The sequence below is a fragment of the Schistocerca americana genome, chromosome 6, assembly GCF_021461395.2.
Source record: "Schistocerca americana isolate TAMUIC-IGC-003095 chromosome 6, iqSchAmer2.1, whole genome shotgun sequence".
NCBI lineage: Eukaryota > Metazoa > Arthropoda > Insecta > Orthoptera > Acrididae > Schistocerca > Schistocerca americana.
The window spans coordinates 60,877,215-60,897,692 of record NC_060124.1 but is presented as its reverse complement, the minus strand read 5'-3'; the positions used below and the strand labels follow the sequence as shown (position 1 = coordinate 60,897,692).

Below are 20,478 nucleotides of genomic sequence, written 5' to 3'. Positions count from 1 at the left end.
TGAGGGAGAACTTCAGGAGTTGTGACATTTTAGAAATAAGCTTGTATCAGATCTGGAAACATGCGGAACCATGTGGTAATTTTTGTTGAAAACTTTGATTAACTCTTGCACTTATATGATAAGGTGAATAACTAAGAGTCTGAAGCTTCAAATAATGAAGAAAAAGCAAGGAATCTGAAAAAGGGTAAGCTTGATTATTTTTTTAATATGCTATGGACATTTAATTTTGGGAAACACAATATGAAAACAGATGAATGTATGTTTCATTGTTATCTTGAAGGTCATGGTAAGAAAGATGCTAATGAGGAACACCTCTCTGTTCCATTGAACTGAGTACTTTGTCCGTAAAACCATAAGAGAACTGCAGTTGTTCACTGATGCGTGCAGAGGCCAAAATCGTAGTCTTAGTGTTTTTGCTTTTAACAAAAAATGGCACATTTGACAAAATCGACCATTATTTGCCCTTTAGAAGGTGCTCTTATTTAGCATGTGACCGTGACTTCGTTGTCTCAGAAAGAAAGTTACGAATATACCACCAAATGTTTTTTTTGATCACTATGTGTTACTTACCACCGAATCTAGCTGCCTTGGACGCTTTAAAGTTTGTGAAACAAAATGAATAGAAATAATGGATTTTAAAACATGTTGGAAGCTTTATACAAAAATTCCATCATCCCAGCTGAAACACTGAGAAGAGAGCCTGGAAAGAAGGACACAGTATCATTTGCTCCGCAGCAGTTTATCTACTATGAGTACAGCTCAGAAAAGAAAGGGTAAGCATTATCTAAGCCCTACATTAGAACTCGAAAGGAAAGGGTAAACATTTTCTAAGCCCTACATCAGAACTCGATGTCCATACCTTTACACTGGTGAAAGCTAGAACATTTGTTCCCACCAAAAACATTTAGGCTTCCTCCAACAGAAGGACGTGGTGGGAAAGATTTCATAAACAACAAGAATAAATATGATATTGAGAAACTACTAACGTATATTACAGATCCACAGTATCAAGTCTTTTGTAAACAGTTGAACTGGTGATCTACAACAGAAGTAGATGAAGATGGCTGATAAGTGACTAGACCAATCATCTTTTGTAATATACTTTGTATTCATTTTTGTATAAACAAAAGACTCATTTGTGAAGAAGTGGTCAAGCATCATTCGTAACATTTTTATTATTCGTTTTCTTATACATTTAGGGCAGCTTTATGAACACCCCTGGAGCTAAAACGGATGGATTAAAGATGTTCAGTGGTTAAAGATCAAAAGAAAGAACAAGTTTCTTACTTAACATTTAAATGTACTTCATAATATGATAGTGTACCGTAATAATGGATTTTTCTGTGTAATAACACGCCCAAGATAAACAAATTTATTTCATATTACATTTATTGCTCTTGAAACACTGTCGTTAATTAATTGTAAGTTATTCCTTAATGTAATCTAAATAAGTGTCTTAAGATATATTTGATTCCTCATTTATTGCTCTAAGAGAATAACTCCCAGTGCTAAAAATCTCTGAAGGAGCTTCAGATGTTTTGCAAAGTAGGTAATACTAGCTTTAGATGTTCCAGAAAATGAATAGTTCCACATAGTGGAAACAAATTCGCCATGAAGCCGTTAAAAACATTGTAGAATGTTTTTACTCCCTCCTGAATAATTTATCAATCGTGAGTTGTCTCCTTTCACAAACAAGCGCTTCAACGAATATCTTTAATTTTTATTAAAAATAAAACTCCTACAGTTGTACTTAATATTTCATATTTATTTTGCAACTAGTTTCGACGTTGCGTCAACGTCATCTTCAGGCCCGTACACTCTGATGATATCAGTTGTGTGGCTGAGTACTAGAAGTCCGCGGTGGGACGAATACTTGCTCCACATGGAAGGCGGGCAGTTATTAGTGTCAAAATACTGGTCTCTAGTGACCACTAGTTTGACACTAGTTACTGCCCGCCTTCCATGTGGAGCACGTATTCGTCCCACCGCGGACTTCTAGTACTCAGCCACACACAACTGATATCATCTAACTGCACAGGCCTGAAGATGGCGTTGACGCAACGTCGAAACTAGTTGCCAAATAAATATGAAATATTAAGTACAGCTGTAGGAGATTCATTTTTAATAAAAATTATACCAGCAGATGTCCCACCATCGTCCAATTTAAATACGGATGTTCGAAGAATATCTTTAATGGACCGATTACTTTCGATATTTGAGCAACAACTGTTGTTGCGAGAGTTCGGCAGCTGCTCCTTCACATACGTTTCAGAAACAGATAGTCACAATGTGTGGGAGCAGTTAGGACGTCAACTTCGTCTCAGTGACTGTATCTAGGATATCAAGGAAAAGTTACAGTTGTGCAACAGCTTGCTTTAGAAGAAACTACAACTGCTTTATGATATCCTTACCAACAGAATCGGTGTATGCATCCAGACCAGACTGGGTACAACATTATAATGATAGGTGCGCTCATACTACCAAGTACTTTGAATATCTGACTCAACTTTGCTATCATTGAAATAATATTACATAACGTTTCAACCAGTAAAGTTTCATTTCGTTTACTACTCCGCTCCTGTGTGGTTAACTTCTTTTGTAAGACAATATACAATGTTCGTCCCGGTAGGACGTTTCCGAACAGACCAAATACCATTCTCAAAGGAGGACCTGCGTACTGCTGGAAGTGCATTGTAATGCTGGAACCAAATTAAGGATGATGAGGTAAAATTGGATTCTGGTCAATAAATATTGTCGCTGGCATTGCCATGTTTTCTGAAAACTACTCATCTCTTTTCAATTACTTCTTAATTTTCATAAGGTAGAGGAAGCAGGACTAAAGAAAAATCAACACCTTTTCCTAGGATTTGTCGACTGAGGAAAAGCGTTCGACAATGTGAAATGGTGCACGATGTACGAGATTCTGAGGAAAATAGGGGTAAGATACAGGGGGAGACAGGTAACATACAACATGTAGAAGAGCCAAGAGAGAATAATAAGATTGAAAGTCCAAGTGCGAAGTGCTCCGACTAAAAAAATGGGTAAGACAGGGATGCAGCCTTTCGCCTATACTGTCAATCTATACATCGATGAGGCAATGACGAAAATAAAATAAGAGTTCAGGTGTGGACTTAAAATTGAAGGCGAAAGTATATCAATGATAAGATTCGCTGATGATATTGCTGTCCTCAGTGAAAGTAAAGAAGAATTACAGGAGTTGTTGAATGAGATGAACAGTCTAATGACTATAGAATATGGGCTGAGAGAAAATCGAAGAAAGACGAAAGTAATGAGAAGTACCAGAATGAGAACAGAGAGAAATTTAACATCAGAACTGACGGTTAAGAAGCAGATAAAGTTAAGCAATTCTGTTACTTAGCCAGCAAAATAACACATGGCTCACGGAGCAAGGAGGACATAAAAGCAGACTAGCACCGTCAAAAACGGCATTCCTGGCGAAGAGAAGTGTACTTGCATCAAACATAGGTTTTAACTGATGAAAGAAATATCTGAGAATGTACATTTGGAGCACAGGATTGTATGGTAGTGAAACATGGACAGCGGAAAAACCGCAACAGAGGAGACTCGAAGCAGTTGAGATGTGATGTTACAGCCGAATGTTGAAAATTAGGTGCACTGATAAGGTAAGGAATGATGCAGTTCTGCTCACAAGGGAACCTCCCCATCGCACCCCCCTCAGATTTAGTTATAAGTTGGCACAGTGGATAGGCCTTGAAAAACTGAACACAGATCAATTGAGAAAACAGGAAGAAGTTGTGTGGAACTCTGAAAAAATAAGCAAAATATACAAACTGAGTAGTTTATGCGAACATATGCAACATCAAGGACAACAAGATGCAGGAGCGCCATGGTCTCGTGGTAACGTGAGCAGCTGCGGAACGAAAGGTCCTGTGTTCAAATCTTCCATTGAATGAAAATTTTTATTTTTTATTTTCAGTTTATGTGACAAACTCTTATGTTTTCATCACTTTTTTGGGAGTGATTATCACATCCACAAGAAAACCTAAATCGGGCAAGGTAGAAGAATCGCCAAGTGTACGAGTTAGGTGGGTCGACAACATATTCCTGTCATGTGATGCACATGCCGTCACCAGTGTCGTATAGAATATATCAGATGTGTTTTCCTGTGGAGGAATCGGTTGACCTATGACCTTGCGATTAAATGTTTTCGGTTCCCATTGGAGAGGCACGTCCTTTCGTCTACTAATCGCACGGTTTTGCGATGCGGTCGCAAAACACAGACACTAAACTTATTACAGTGAACAGAGACGTCAATGAACGAACGGACAGATAATAACTATGCAAAAATAAATAAAGTAAAATTTTCACTCCAGGGAAGACTTGAACCAATGACCCCTCGTTCTGTAGCTGCTCACGCTACCACGGGAACACGGTGCTCCTGAGCTTAAATTGTGCATGATGTTGCCTATTTGAGGCATGGACTACTCACTTTGTATATTTTCCTTATTTTTTCACAGTTCCACACAACTTCTTCCTGTTTTCTCAATTGATCTGTGTTCAGTTTATCAAGGCCTATCCACTGTGCCAACTTATAACTAAATCTGAGGGGGTTGCAATGGGGAGGTTCCCTTGTCAGAATCCGAGAGGAGAGGAATATATGGAAAACACTAGAAGTGGTAGAATCATAGGACACCTCTTAAGACATCACAGAATAACTTACATAGTACTACAGGGAGCTGTAGAGGTTAAAAACTGATGGGGAAGACAGAGATTGGAATACATCCAGCAGACAGCTGAGGACGTAGGTTGACACAGGAGAAAAATTCGTGGCGGGCCTCATGAAACCAGTCAGAAGACCGCTGACTGAAAAAAAAAATCATAATCCCATCACGCAAAATACCGGGTGATCAAAAAGTCAGTATAAATTTGAAAACTGAATAAATCACGGAATAATGTAGGTAGAGAGGTACAAATTGACACATATGCTTGGAATGACGGGGGTTTTGTTAGAACCAAAAAAATACAAAAGTTCAAAAAAATGTCCGACAGATGGAGCTTCATCTGATCAGAATAGCAATAATTAGCATAACAAAGTAAGACAAAGCAAAGATGTCGTTCTTTACAGGGAATGCTCAATATGTCCACCATCACTCCTCAACAATAGCTGTAGTCGACGAATAATGTTGTGTACAGCAGTGTTAAACATGCCCGGAGTTATGGTGAGGCATTGGCGTCGGATGTTGTCTTTCAGCATCCCTAGAGATGTCGATCGATCACGATACACTTGCGACTTCAGGTAACCCCAAAGCCAATAATCGCACGGATTGGGGTCTGGGGACCTGGGAGGCCAAGCGTGACGAAAGTGGCAGCTGAGCACATGATCACCACCAAACGACGCGCGCAAGAGATCTTTCAGGCGTCGAGCAATATGAGGTGGAGCGCAATCCTGCATAAATATCGTACGTTTCAGCAGGTGTTTATCAGCCAAGCTGGGGATGATGCGATTCTGTAAGATATCGGCGTACCTCTCACCCGTCACGGTAGCAGTTACAAATCCAGAATCACGCATTTCCTAGAAGAAAAAAGGCCCGATAACGGTAGATGTGGTAAATCCAACCCATACCGTGACTTTCTCGTCGTGCAATGGAGTTTCCACGACAGTTCTAGGATTTTCGGTAGCCCAAATTCCGCAGTTGTGGGCGTTGACAGACCCTCGGAGCGTGAAATGTGCTTTGTCGGTCCACAACACGTTACTTAACCAATCGTCATCTTACGCAATCTTTTGAAACGCCCACACCGCAAGTGCCCTCCGCTTCACTAAATCGTCAGGTAACTGTTCATGATGCCGATGGATTTTGTACGGAGAGCATCGGAGGTTGCGCCTAAGTGCCAACCAAACAGTAGTGTATGGAATGCCGGTGCGTGCGACGTGCGACTGCACGAGCACTGACTTCCTCGTGCATAGACGAACCCGCCACAGTCTCCTTTTCTTCCTGAACTGTCTCAGCAGCATTACGCCTTGTGCTCGGTCGGCCACTACGGGGTCTATCGTCTAATCAACCCGTGACTTCGAACTTCGAAATCATTCTCGCCAAAGCTGCATTTGTCAACGGACCTTTACCCGTTCGAATCCCCTTCCTATGGCGATAGGATCGTAAGCTGAACCAGTACATTCCCCATTCTGATAATACAGCTTCACTAAAAAGCGCCTTTTCAGGTAACGTTAACATGCTGCGACTGCTGGGGCATCTGATTCTCTCTCTCATTACAGCTCCTTTCATACACGATTGTCATGCGCAGTCACTGACGTTTTGCTGTCCAGCGCCATCTGTCGGACATTTTGTGAACTTAATTTTTTTAGCTTCTAATAAAATCCCATGTCATTTCAAGCATGTGTGTCAATTTTTACCTCTCTATCTATATTATTCCGTGGTTTATTACGTTTTCAAATTTATACTGACTTTTTGATCACCCGGTATTAGTCAGCCCCTTAAAAAAGCACGCTTGTCTCCTGCCAGCGATGTTTGTAGTGTAGAACTGGTAACAGGTGCTCATGTGGTCCATCACCACTAACATTAGTCATGGTAGTTAAGTGGTCCATAAGAGCCATTCGGTTGTACGGTAACAGTACAGTAAGACGGATTGATGTGGAGACGTGGCAGAAAGGAATTATCCTCTTCCGACGTTCCCATGATCATAGCCATAGGCGCCCCCAAGCAAAGGCAAGAGGGAACACTTTCCCCCTCATGGAGTCTGAGGTAGAGTTTTATTAATTCCAAAATTATCATGTATTTCTAGAAATAATTATCTCTGGTACTCACTAGGCGTATGCAAGTGTAACACGATGCATATGGTGAATACTACATCGTTTTATTGTCAGGTTGTTTTCTTGTTGTGTCGGCGGTTTCGGCGTTGTTTTATAGTGTTGTGAGATGTGAGTCTCTACAGAACTTTGTCAAAATACAGTACCCGATCTTTGTCTGCCACTTCTTTCTACAGCAGTTAATGAGCTACAGAAAGGGACAGCTTGAGCACTTAGCACAAAATAAGCTTGGATGCGTTATACCTGACCGAAACCCCGTCATAAATTCCCACGAAACCAGCCCATTCACTTTGGCACATCTTAATCTCAACAGTGAATTTGCATTTGAGCTGTCAAGGCAAGCTGCTTCAGTTTTACGGGAAAGAGCAATAGTAGTATACTGAAATAGTTTAGGGAATGCAGCCGGGTGAGGTCACCGACAACCACCGACATTTCGAAAGAAGCATATCCTGCCAATTTAGAGGCAAAACGGCAGCAAGTATGTGCTGTGCAAGCGATTTTAAAGCCTCGATTTTCAGAGAAACTCAGTGAAGATAACACATACACACGCACAGGACTGTGTAGGACCAGCGTACGGAGCAGAAACAGTACACACTCTTATAATAGGCTAGCAAATCCGCCGTTGCAGAACATTGTCTTGATACCGGTCATCCTATGGAATATAACAACTCGGAAATTCAGGCATGCATTTTCAGCTGTTGGGGTAGTGTTATTAAGGAAGCTGTTGAAATTAAACTAGCATTCCCACAAGTTATTTGAAGATTGTAAACGCTGAGATAAACTAGGGTCTCAACTTGTAGTATAATGTGAAGAACTCGATTGTGCTAGTCTGCAGGTGTGTTCAACTAGACTTCATCAGCAGGTCCAAGTACAGAAAAAAAAATTGGGCTCGATGACAGGGATGTTTCAGAATCTACAACTGTTTGGACGTTCTTAAACTATATCTTTCTTAAAGAATACGGTGTATAACACTGCGTTATGAGTTCTTTAACCGAGTTGCCACAATAACGTGCGAAGGCAGGGAGACGAACATTTTGTTTGACTCCTAAACTATTGAGAGTTGTTCTACCGACCAATCTGATGGTTGTTTTCGAATGTTTCCTACACCCATATTGATGTTAATAACACAAAAAAATGTCCTTTGTATACACTTACGAAATATGTTTACCTTTAAGGTACTCTCGTAATCTACCTTCAAAAAATATTGACTGAACAACTTGGTTCAAATGGCTCTGAGCACTATGGGACTCAACTGCTGTGGTCATAAGTCCCCTAGAACTTAGAACTACTTAAACCAAACTAACCTAAGGACAGCACACAACACCCAGCCATCACGAGGCAGTGAAAATCCCTGACCCCGCCGGGAATCGAACCCGGGAACCCGGGCGTGGGAAGCGAGAACGCTACCGCACGACCACGAGATGCGGGCGACTGAACAACTATCAAACATTGAAGATACAATAATCTTTGTGTAATTCTGTAAAATTTGTTTCTTGGTGCACCACACTTTCCCGCACTCAACTAAGAAGTTGTATAAATATGTGGCTATCGGAACCTTGTCCCCCCTTGGTTAAATTTATGCGGACGCCCATGACCATAGCGCTAATGAAGCTGTTCGATTTATTAGTCTATAAACGGGGACTGTCCAAGGTGTCTAAAAGAAACATGTGCCGCTCTTAGGCATACGATCGTCGAAAGGTACTGGAAACGCGTATCACGCCGTACCAGTGAAACTGATTTTCGAACCTGACACGAGCTGTCTCTGTCAGTGATTGCAGTTTTCTAACGAACATGTAATGGACATTACGCGTAAGGTAAGAGGGGAGCACATTGGCCGCAAGGGTCACGATAGCCAGCTGATATTATTTCGTTATACTGCCGTCAGATTACGCCACCGACCAGGTCAGGTTCGTAGCAACAATACTGTTGTCTTTCCACAAAAAAGTAAGTGCAGCTGACGTATCGAGCTTTTATGTTTTCTTGTTATTGAAACTAAATTTTGCTTACTCAATATATTTTTGTGCATTTGAAGACAATGCTTTCATTAAACAAGAAAATACGACGATTAAAGTCCATAGTTTCGGGATTGTTTTGGTACTGTTTACAGCGATAAATGTTTTAAAAAGTGGTTCAGATGGCTCTGAGCACTAAGGGACTTAACAGCTGAGGTCATCAGTGCCCTAGAACTTAGAACTACTTAAACCTAACTAACCTAAGTACATCACACACATCCATGCCCGAGGCAGGATTCGAACCTGCGACTGTAGCAGCAGCGCTGTTCCGGACTGAAGCGCCTAGAACCGCTCGGCCACACCGGCCAGCCGATAAATGTTTAAAACTTTTTCGTAAACGAACAATTAAAAATTCAACTAGGCGGTGGGGCACAATGGACAGTGATTTTGGTTTTTATTTCTGATTATTTTCTTGATTTTCACCGATGTCTTCGTACATAACAGATAGACCTGATCCTAATGCTGCGGTTTGTGGTTTCATTTCTGGAGCTGGCCTTCAATTACTCAAGAACACAGTGGTACTCGTATGCTGTCAAAACAACTTCTACTGAGCTGAACATCATTTCAGATGACCAACCATACCACCAAAGCCAGAAGTCCGGCCATTTGACAAACGGCAACTAAGAAAAAAGATAGAAAACTGAGATAAAGAACTTCAGCAATTCTGACAGACGCTGCAGTGATAGATACGTTACAATGCGAACAAAACCCTCCACAAACAGAAAAGGAAACTCTTTTAACAGAAATATGAATGTTCTATGGAGAATCTACTTTCTAAAATTTTGCACATGGTCAAGTTAAATCACACAATGGAACTTCTTATATAAAACGCATTAAGGAAGTAAGTATTTCTAAGAAGGTTCATCAAGATGAAGAAGATGAGGGCGTCCTATGTCTTAGGCGCCTTAAACTATTTTCTCACAGCACTCCATGTGATGAAAGGATACAATGGACAAGTTGTAAGCGGGGAGCACATCCGTCATGTGCTACGGATGAAATGAAAGAACTCTTTTTAAAATGTTTGAACTGTGAAGATCCTATAGAGCATTCGGAAGTCTGATAAAAGTTATGGACATTCTTTTCCATGAAACTGTTATAACAATGATAACACAATGCATGATTGTTGTTTTCGCCACAATTTATATTTATACCTGAATAATCTTTTTGTATTGAAGCGATATATTTTCAGTTGAATAACCGTTGTCGTAACCAATTCAGTGATAAAATCGTATGGGCTAACTTGCGCAACTACTGGGCGCACGTACCCCGTGGGTGGAGTGGGTGGTATTATTGCACTGAGTGTTGTTTTTATGAATAGACAATCAGTGAGACGTCATAATTACTTAATTTTCAAGGTGGTGAAACAATGTACCAATGTCTCCTAATGAAAAGTTCAATGCAAACATTTAAAATATAAGCAGGCAAAACTGAAGAAATAAAGGTGGGCCAACCTGCCCCGGTCTCCACTACCCTGCAGAAGGCTATCGCTCCCAGTGACATGTAATGCTGCACGTCTTCAGTGAACCAGAGCTCACGGAAACTGGTCAGTAGCTGACATGAAGCGTATAGTGTGCTCCAACAGTTCGCGATTACGCTAGATCAGGGCGGAAGTGGTCCTGTGGTGCTTTGGTGGTGGTTTTTGTACAATGACTTGGGCCCAGTGATTCAAGTTACCATAATAGTGAACATCGGTTTTCATTTCAACATACTTGACGACGAAGTATCGCTCTTTCTTCTACACCTCAGGGTGAGTATGCTGTGGACATTCCTGTCTTCGAAGCTGACAGTTGTGTTTAAAAAATTGTACGCCTACGCTCCTGGTTTGAAAACAGTAAGGCACCGGATCGCACCTCGACTGGCCGGTAAACTACCCTCTCTAAACGGTTTAGATTAGAATTTTTTTTTGGGGGAAGGAAAATTTTTCTTTTCGTGGTAATGCTCTTAGGCCAATGTTTAATGATTTTAGATGCAAGATTTATAAAAAATTATGTACCCTTTTCTAAATATACTTTGTATACTTGGCTTCATTTTATGGAGCAAAATAACTAGCTTTAATAAGTCGTGTATTGTGGCAAATAAACTGATCATTAAATAATTAACACGCAAAATAACAATAACAATATTCAATTATGCAGTGGAATATAGCGAACCAACCACAACCGTGTATTCAGGTGGTCACGACGTGCTGCGTAGTGCTACATTGACGTGTTGACATTTTCACAGTGGTGCCAAACATTTGGCAGCACTTGCACGTAATGAAAAGGTTGAACATTCACACATGTGTACCTCGGGTTTCCATTGGGGAAAAATACCTCTGTTGCAGCTAAGATACAGTAAAAGTTAATTTACACAATTGTAGCCAGTGGGTCTGAAACGGTTAATCTCATAGAAAATGTCTGATACTGTTTGGAATAGCGCGTCAAACGTAGCAGTTAACATTTCTGTAATTGGTAGTGGTATGGGATCTAATCATCAATTACTGGCAACAGCTAGGCAAGGCACACACAGCGTGTCAGCTGTACAAGTGCAGATATTTTTAATTGGTTACTGAGGACAGCTTGCTGGACAACATTACACTAATGTTTTCTTCATTTGCAGACTAATAAATTTAGGTATTAGGAGCAATATGGTTTTAGGTTGGTTAGTACCTTCAAACATATGTGGCAAGAGCAAGCCATTAAGGCTTATTTTTCCCCGGGGAGCGGGTCAAATGTTGAAATGTGGACACGTGGAAACAAAACATTAAGTCTATACTGAAAGTCCACTTAGTTGTGCAGTTATGACTGTGTATACAACATTAGGCAGTAAATTATGTTACGAATTTGCGGGAATACAGTTATACGCAGAGCAAAACGACTAACACACTGAAGTGGATACACATTAAGGTACGGATGATCAGAGTATGTGCACCAATTTGGATGAGATGTTTATCCAACAAGTGACACAAAAGTGAAACTAAACTCAACGTTGTGTGTGAAACTCTATGTCCTTGCATAAAAAAATTATTTCACATGCTCAAAATGACATACCGTATGTATCTGGCTTGCAAAAGTGATTTTCTTATTGGGTACCCAAGAAATGCCAAAGCCGACAGCTGTTGGGTACTTTGAACTCATGGACTCACGGAACTAGAAATTCAAGAGAACTGCCTAGAATGGAAGTAAAAACAAATAATCTCAATTTTCATAGATTCAAAACAGGCTGGTATCGACGAACTGTAGCCATAGCTGCTGCAGCACGATGCTTCCCGAGTCTAGAATCAGCAACGATGGTTAAAACCAGTCAACGATGAACAAAGTGACTATTTGGCAGTAACACCATCAATTAACTGAATCACTCATGGACTTACTCTGTAGCGATATGTCAGTTTCTCCAGCATACACTTCCCTCAGGACAGTGTATCTTCTCGTAAAGGTACCAAAACAATTGTGAAATTGACTGATTCGAAATACGAATTGTTGGCAGGCGTATTCGAGTCACTCCATTTGGCACTTTTCGACTTCGTCTGGGTAACGTTTCAAGTCCAATGGAGAGGCTGTGGTCGCCTTAGACTTTTTTGCTACAGTCTTCTTCATTTTCGTAAAAGATTTTAACTAAATATTATTTTCGTACAATGCAGGTACCAAATAAATATTATGTAATGAAAATGTCGCTGGATATATAAATTTATTCAATTATTTCTCGACAAAGATTATCAAAACTACCGGGGTACTTACGAAGGTTTGGTTGGGCATAATGCTTCGGCTGGTAAGGTTGGCAGCGTTGAACAGGCTGATGCCTCCCCATTGGTCCCGGAACACAAGTTCGTCCCCTGTAACAAAATGCAAACTAAGTCTTTTCGAAACACTGCACTTGAGATCGAGTTCAAAATTATAAGACCTGTAAACTATAACCAGAGCATTTTTGGACTTAAAGCCGTCGAAATTGTGAGGTGGTATAAACAGTTGACAGTCCTTAGAAAATTGACGAAGAAAGTGTGACTTATCATCGCTGTTGGCTATATGTACACAAAGATTGAAAGACATGTTAATAGGAATGAACAGAATACTTAATACACTGAGGTGACAAAAAGTAATGGGATAGCGATATGCACATTTACAGATAGCGGCAGTGTGGCATGCAAAAGGTATAAAAGCCAGCACATTTGCAAAGCTGTTATTCATACTCAGGTGATCCATGCGAAAAGGTTTCCGAAGGGGTTATGGCAGTACGACGGGAATTAAAAGACTTTGAACGCGGAATGGTAGGTGGAGCTAGACGCATAGGACATTCCATTCCGGAAACCGTTAGGGAATTCCGTATTAGGAGATCCACAGTCTCAAGGGTGTGTCGAGAATACAAAATTCCAGGCATTACCTCTCTGCACGGACAACGCAGTGGACGACGACCTTCACTTAACTATCGAAAACAGCAGCGTTTGCGTAGAATTGTCAGTGCTAACAGACAACCAACATTGCGTGAAATAACCGAAGGAATAAATGGGGAATTTACGATGGATGTATCCGTTAGGACAGTGTGGTGAAATTTGGCGTTAATGGGCTATGGCAGCAGACCACCGACACGAGTGACTTTGTTAACAGCACGGCATTGCCTGCGTCGCCTCTACTGGATTCGTGACCATTTCGGTTGATCCCAGGCCATTGGAAAACCGTTCCCTGGTCAGATAAGTCCCGACTGAGTTGCTAAGAGCTGATGGCAGCGTTAGAGTATGGCGCAGACCCCATGGAGTCATGGACCCAACAAGGAACTGTATAAGCTGGTGGTGGCTCCATAATGGTGTGGGCTGTGTTTACAAGGAATGGACTGGGTCCACTGGTCCAAGTGAACCGAACCGATTATTGAGTGGAAATGACTATGTTCGGTAATTTGGAGACTTTTGCACCCAAAAAACGATGAATTTTTATGGATGTCAATGCGCCATGGTACAAGGGCCACAATTGTTCGCGACTGATTTGAAGAACATTCTGGACAATTCTAGGGAATAATTTGACCACCCAGATCGAAGGACATGAATCCCACAGAACAATTATGGGACATAATCGAGAGGTCCGTTCGTGCACAAAATCCTGAACTTCCAAGTATTTCGCAATTGTGGACGACTATAGGACAGCATGGGTCAGTATTTCTGCAGGGGACTTCCAACGACATGTTGACTACATATCATGCAAGGGTTGCTGCACTACTCCAGTCAAAAAGAGGTCCAACTCTACATTATTAGGTATTCCATAACTTTTGTCACATCAGTGTATATGGTCTATGGATTAAGAATAAACAGAGCGAAGACGATGAAGAGTAGTAGGAAAGAGATAAAGACTAGCGTAATGGTAAAACTGGGAACGACACGATAGTACAAGAAGTGAAATGTTCTCCGAATAGGCACCCGGATGACTGAAGTAAGGAAGTAATCTTGGGCGCATACTAGTCACTTCTGATCATTTTAGACAGGGTGTTCCACTCATATTGGACACTCCAGATAACTTTTGTCCACAAGAAAAATGAAAATGTATCATTTAAATTTTGTTTAGATACCAGGGGGAATATAATCCAGCATGACTGTCTTTCGTGAAAATTTGCTTTTTAAGAAAAACGAACAGCAGCACGTCGTTTTTAATTGCAGCCTATATTTTTTGTTTGGTTATCTACTGCCTCTCTTCAGAACCAGTTCAAAAACTTTTTTCAGTATACTATTTACATAATCATGTCGCTATATAAAACGTAACACAAAAATGCTTCGACCCTCGTTTATAAGTATTCATTGCAGGTACCTCCTTTTGCTGGAGTTAACAGTAAAAAAATATAAACAAAAAATAATAGCACACTGGTCGCTTAGATAACCTTCTTCAGTTGAAGGTTTTTGCGAGTGCAATGTACACCAAGGAAGAGATGATAGAAGTGATAACTGTGGAGCATGGAAGATACACAGTACGTGTACATGAACTACACTGCTGTAGTATTTCTAAACGATATATTTTCCGTAGTAAAAGCAGTCCCCGTTTAAAAACTGCAGTATCATTATTTTTCGTTTATTGTGGTTGAAAGTAGGCGAAATTCTACTCAGGTATAGGAGCTCTGCAGACATGACAAGAACCGTCTTTCCGACGTGTCTTTTGTTGTCTTGTTGTGACAGAAAACGGAAGGTTTCAAACAAAAGCAACGCAATAGTCGTAGAAAATGCTCAGATGGAGCTGTATAAGTTATTGTTCTCATTATACAGCGATGAATTCACACTTGAGCACGTGGCTGTTTGAACACGAGACTGACATTCCTAATCCCAGCCCACATCGCATTTTAACACATCAATCGTTTTATTTTTTTAACTTTTTCCACAGATGAGTAGTATTTCTACTTTCTTCCGCTAGAAATGTATAAAATTAACAGCTGTTTGTTGAAAGTTGTATTGCACCGTCCTACCGCGGGTTGCGGCGCACCTATTTATGTTTAGCTTTGTGTTTCTCGATATCGTTGTCGTTGCATTTTTTCGCGTAACATATTCCTTACTATGAATTAGGCACTCACTTCAACATATTTATCTCTGCCGGTGTCTCATTTTAACCTGTCTGAAAATAAATGCAGGAGGCCAGATCTGTTCTACTGGTAGCCGTGAAATTCAGCAAACGTTCGGAGAGAGGAGCTCACGCCTGTGTACTATGTTTGTGAAATAAACTGCCAAGTTTTAAATATGTTTATGTGAACTATATTACTCAATTAAATCATTTAATAATTTGATCTTTTATTAGGAAGGAGAGAGAGAGAGAGAAAGAGAGAGAGAATATTGACGAAACGGAGCCACAATATATCTTTCTTCAGTCTTAGCAGCTGTAGTAGAAAAAATGTGTATGAGAGTGTTCACGTTTGGTTATGTAAGCAAGACAGTAAAAAGGTTGAATGTATGAACTGTCAGTGCAAGGTGCTCAGGTTGACGTTGTGCTCTTCAACTTCTGAATGCATTCAATAAAGTTCTGCACTGTCGTTTAGTCAACTGTATACGAACTTAGCGAGTATAGGACCAGAATTGTGATTGTACACAATACTTCCTTGAAAACAGAATTTAACACGCCGTTATTAACGGAACAAACTTTCGGGAATACCCGAAGGATGCGTTATAAGGCCACTGCTTTGCAGTTTACATTATAGATATCCGTACTCATTGTAAAAATATATGTATGTATGATCTACATCTCCTTATGAACCACTGGACCGACGTCAACCAAATTTGGTACACACATCCCATACTGTATGGCAACAATCTCTATTGGGGTAAGAACCTTCCACCTACCATAGTTCGTCACAAACACTGAGATGCGTGAAAATCTGCCGCATTGTGGATGACGTTTAAATTTATCACTTCTTATATGCTATCTCTATTCGCAATACGTTTCGCAGACAACATCCAGATATGCTGCTGAATGTACCTATAATATTATATTGTTGTACGACATATAGATCAGGAGATATAGTGTCATAAAGACTGAGATGCGCGAAAAATCTGCCGCTACATGCAATGACTTTTAATTTTTTAAAATTTATTGGCCTTGAGGACGTGCCTATACAGCGATCTCAATATCGGAATGCCACTTATAACGATACGAACGTGAGGACAACACAGCACCCAGTGCTCCAGCGGAGAAAAATCTTCAACCCGGTTGAGCATCGAACCCAGGCACACGCGGTCAACAATCTGCCACGTTGACTGCGCAGCTACCGAGGAGGACGTATAAGTTCATTGCTTCTTTGCTACTAACTTACCCTCGACATTATTTCGCTGATAGTATTCACATATGCTCCTGAACGCACCTACCCAACTATATATTTGTACAACAAATAGTTCAATAGATGAGACTTCATAAACACAGAGATACGTGAAAAAATGTCACATCATGAATGAAGTTTTAATACATTTACTCTTTACTAGTAACACACTCCTACAGTCGAGATAGCTTAAGGAAATGACTGGTACCTGGCAATGGTTTCAACTGCGCAACGCAAACGCCTGAGTGTGAATACGATAGTTTGTAGAGCTATGAAGAGGCGTTGCTTTAGGGTCGTTTACAAAACCGCTTTGTAGACATGCGAACTAACTGCGCCCAGCCTACAGAAACTGTGCGGGATCATATATCTTATTTTGAATATTCTCATACGTTTGTATGTTATGCACATTTCTTTGTAAAACTGTTTCATAATTTCAAAGGTGTTTCCGTGAGTAAATTGAAATAAGATTTTTTCGATACCGACATTTCACTACAAATACAGTTTATTTTTTCGTTTCTCATAGAAAACCGACAAAATGAATACCCAGGTAATGTTAGGTTTGTCAGCTAGTAGTGGATAAGATGGAGGCTATTCGCGAACGTTGGTGTTGTGTATAGGAGGTTTAGAACGCCAATAAGGCTGTAGTGAACTGCAGGATGACTCTGCAAAGAATCGACAGTTGACGCAAGGATTGGCAGTTGCCCCTCAACGTCTTAAAAGAAGACCTGAACTTAAATAAATGTAACGTGCTGTGCGCAAACAGGTGAAGAGATCCATTGCTGTTCGAATGCACTATTGGCAAAATAATCACTGGAAACAGTAAATAGCTTGAAATACCTAAATGTAGATGGTAAATTGTTCTATGAATAACTTATCCGGGAATCTTAACTAGAAAGGAGTTTATAAGCATTTATGATGGCATCAGACGGTAGTGCAGCTAGTATTTATAAAGAGCTATTTCTTGAGCGATAATGAGTCCTATGAACAACATTACAAGGGAAGTCTTGAGCGTCGTGAGAGTTGGTGAACTTCAGTGAATCGGTACGGGTAGTGGATGTTAGATTCTAGCCTATGAAGTGATATGCGAGTGTACAATACGTTCAAAATAAGTTTTTTCGCTGAAGCCCTACTTCCGGGGTGAAATGTCTGGGCCTAAACAGATGTGTGTCGAAACAGTACTCAAAAGTGGACGTGAAACCTTGTCATTTTCTGGCAAATACGACTACCCACTGAGCTATCCAAATACGACTGATGCCTTGCTTTAAAGGAAAGTTCTGAACGGTGGAACACAGGCACTCTAGTGGAGACACAACTGAAATTGCGACAATACGTCGTTAGTAGCGTTTGGACAGCATGATAAGGACACTGCCCTTATCATTAAGGTAGTTTCAGGAAAAAGCTCGCACTACAGTAGGATTTAGGCCTATAAATATTTCTAGTATGTCTGTGTAATTAGGAAGGGTCAGGAGAGGAGCAAAGGCAGGTACAAGTTCAGATGTTTCTAACATCGATGTTAAATCAGAATGTATAGAATGATATAAAAAGCAACATACAAAGACATATAATGTCACATTTACTAATCACAAAATGCTCCAGTAATTAAAATTAAATAAAAGAAACACCGTCCGAACAGTCCTTCAAGGCTCAACAGGGACCGACCGCCCGCCGCGTCATCCTCAGATCATAGGCGTCACTAGATGCAGATACGGATAGGCATGTGATGAGCACATCAGTCTCTTGGTCGTTGTCAACTTTCGCGACTGGTGCCACTCCTTCTCAGTCAAGTACCTTCTCCATTGGCCTCACAAGGGCTGGGTGCACCCCACTTGCCAACAATACTCGGCGGACCCCATCCAAGAGGTAGCCCAGACCAACAGCGCTTAACTTCGATGATCTGACGAGAACCAGTTTTACCACTGCGGCATGGCCGTTGGCAGTAACTAACATTAAGAATTACAAAAACTTTTTTTTGTAGAGAACAAACAATAATGTTTTCGAGAGACGTTTTCTCTAAAGTCTCTTTCACTGCTCCTTTTGAGGACAGTCATTCAGAAACTGACGATGTGGCTATATAGTTTAAATACTTCAGAGCAATTTTGTAATTTTTTGATTCCATGTCATGGGCTAGAGATAGCGTCTTTGATTAGCAATCAAAACGTCCTCAGTCCCCAGTTCGAACTCCACCATGGGTTAAATTTGGAACAAAATTCATCAGTAGTGGCGGCCGAAGGTTTCCGTCGTAAAAAGTTATAACTCATTCAGCAAATGGCCTAGTCAATGTGCGTGGAGGAGCGAACATAGGTTCAGGATACTCTCTTCCCCTTGGTGTGGGAAACTAGGTGGAAAAATCAGAAATGATCAATGGCGTGAGGGTCCAGATGGTAATGGAAACCATTGCACTAAAGACACATAATGTACCTCGTACATCAAAGGACATGTGGCCTATACTTGAAAAAAAGTCATGATGATCTCTCCATTGGCAAAAGATTCCAAACTAGCCATCCATACGGATCTCTATGAGGGGACTGCCAAGATGGCGGTGAACATGAGAGAAAGACTGAATAACCAACGACAGGATAACGTTCTACAAATCGAGACGTGGAATGTCAGAAGTTTGAACGTGATAGGGAAGCTGTAAAATCTGAAAAGGGGAATTTTTAAGCTCAATCTAGATAGTGGGAGTCAGCGACGTGAATTTTGAAAGCAGATAAGGATGTCTGATCAGATGAGTATAGTGTAATATCAACAGTTGCAGAAAATTGTATAGCGCGAGTAGGATTCGTTATGAATAGGAAGGTGGGGTAGAGGGAGAACTGCTGTGAACAGTTCAGTAGCAGCTTTAGTCATAGGGAGATGGAAGGCGGTTGAAGGGTAAGAGTAGAAGGAAGGGACAATCTGGACTTAGTTCAAGGAATGAGAGAGTAGACAGATTAATTGAGCTCTGCAATAAAGTTCAGCTAGTAACAGCGAATACTTCATTCAGGAATCACAAGAGTAGAAGGTATACTTGGAACGGTGGGAGATACGGCGGATCTCAGATTACGTCATGGCAGGGTGAGATTCTGAAATCAGATACTGGATTTTAAGGCGTACCCAGGACCAGATAGTGAGTCAGATCACAATTCCGCAGTGATGAAGAATAGGATATTTAAGAGGCTAGTCAGGAAGAATGAATGTGCAAAGAAGTGGGATAAAGAAGTCCTAAGGAATTAAGAGGTACGCTTGAAATTCTCTAAGCCTATACTGCAATAAGGAATAGCTCAGTAGGCAGTACAGTTGAAGAGGAAAGGACGTCTCTAAATAGGGCAATCACACAAGCTGGAAGGAAAAATACAGGAGCAAAGAAGGTAACTGGGAAGAAACCATGTATAACAGAAGATATACCTCAGCTGGTGGATGAAAGAAGGAAGTAAAAAAATTGTTCAGAGAAATTCGAGAATACAGAAATAGAAATCATTGATGAATCAAATAAATAAGAAGTGCAGGAGAGCAAAGGCTACATGGAAAATCTGAAGAAACCGAAAACGAAATGACTGCCGGAAGGACTGACTCGACGTATAGGAAAGTCAAAACAACGTTCGCTGAAACTAAAGGCAAGGGCACTAATATTAGGAGTGCAATGGGAATACCACTGTCAAATGCAAAGGAGAGAGCGGATAGGTGCAAAGAATGCACTGACGACCTCTACGAGGGGGAGGACTTTTCTGATGACGTGATAGAACAAGAAACAGATGTCAATATAGAAGAAATAGGGGATCCAGTATTAGAATCTTAACGTAAGAGAGCTCTGGAAGACTTAAAATCAGCCGGCCGCGGTGGTCTAGCGGTTCTAGGCGCTCAGTCCGGAACCGCGAGACTGCTATGGTTTTATTATGACATATAGTCTTGACTCATGGAACAAAATCATGTCAT

At 40.8% G+C, this 20,478-nt stretch overlaps 1 protein-coding gene across 1 annotated transcript in view; it reads right to left on the bottom strand.

The window, feature by feature from the left end:
- The window catches only part of LOC124619958 (dipeptidyl aminopeptidase-like protein 6), a gene marked incomplete at its 5' end in the record, with an annotated part of 439,288 nt that overhangs the window by 245,612 nt on the left and 173,198 nt on the right, over positions 1–20,478 (bottom strand). The window contains one exon of the mRNA XM_047146621.1: positions 12,534–12,628. Coding sequence (XP_047002577.1) covers positions 12,534–12,628 — 95 coding nt within the window. The remainder of the gene's footprint in view (positions 1–12,533; positions 12,629–20,478) is intronic.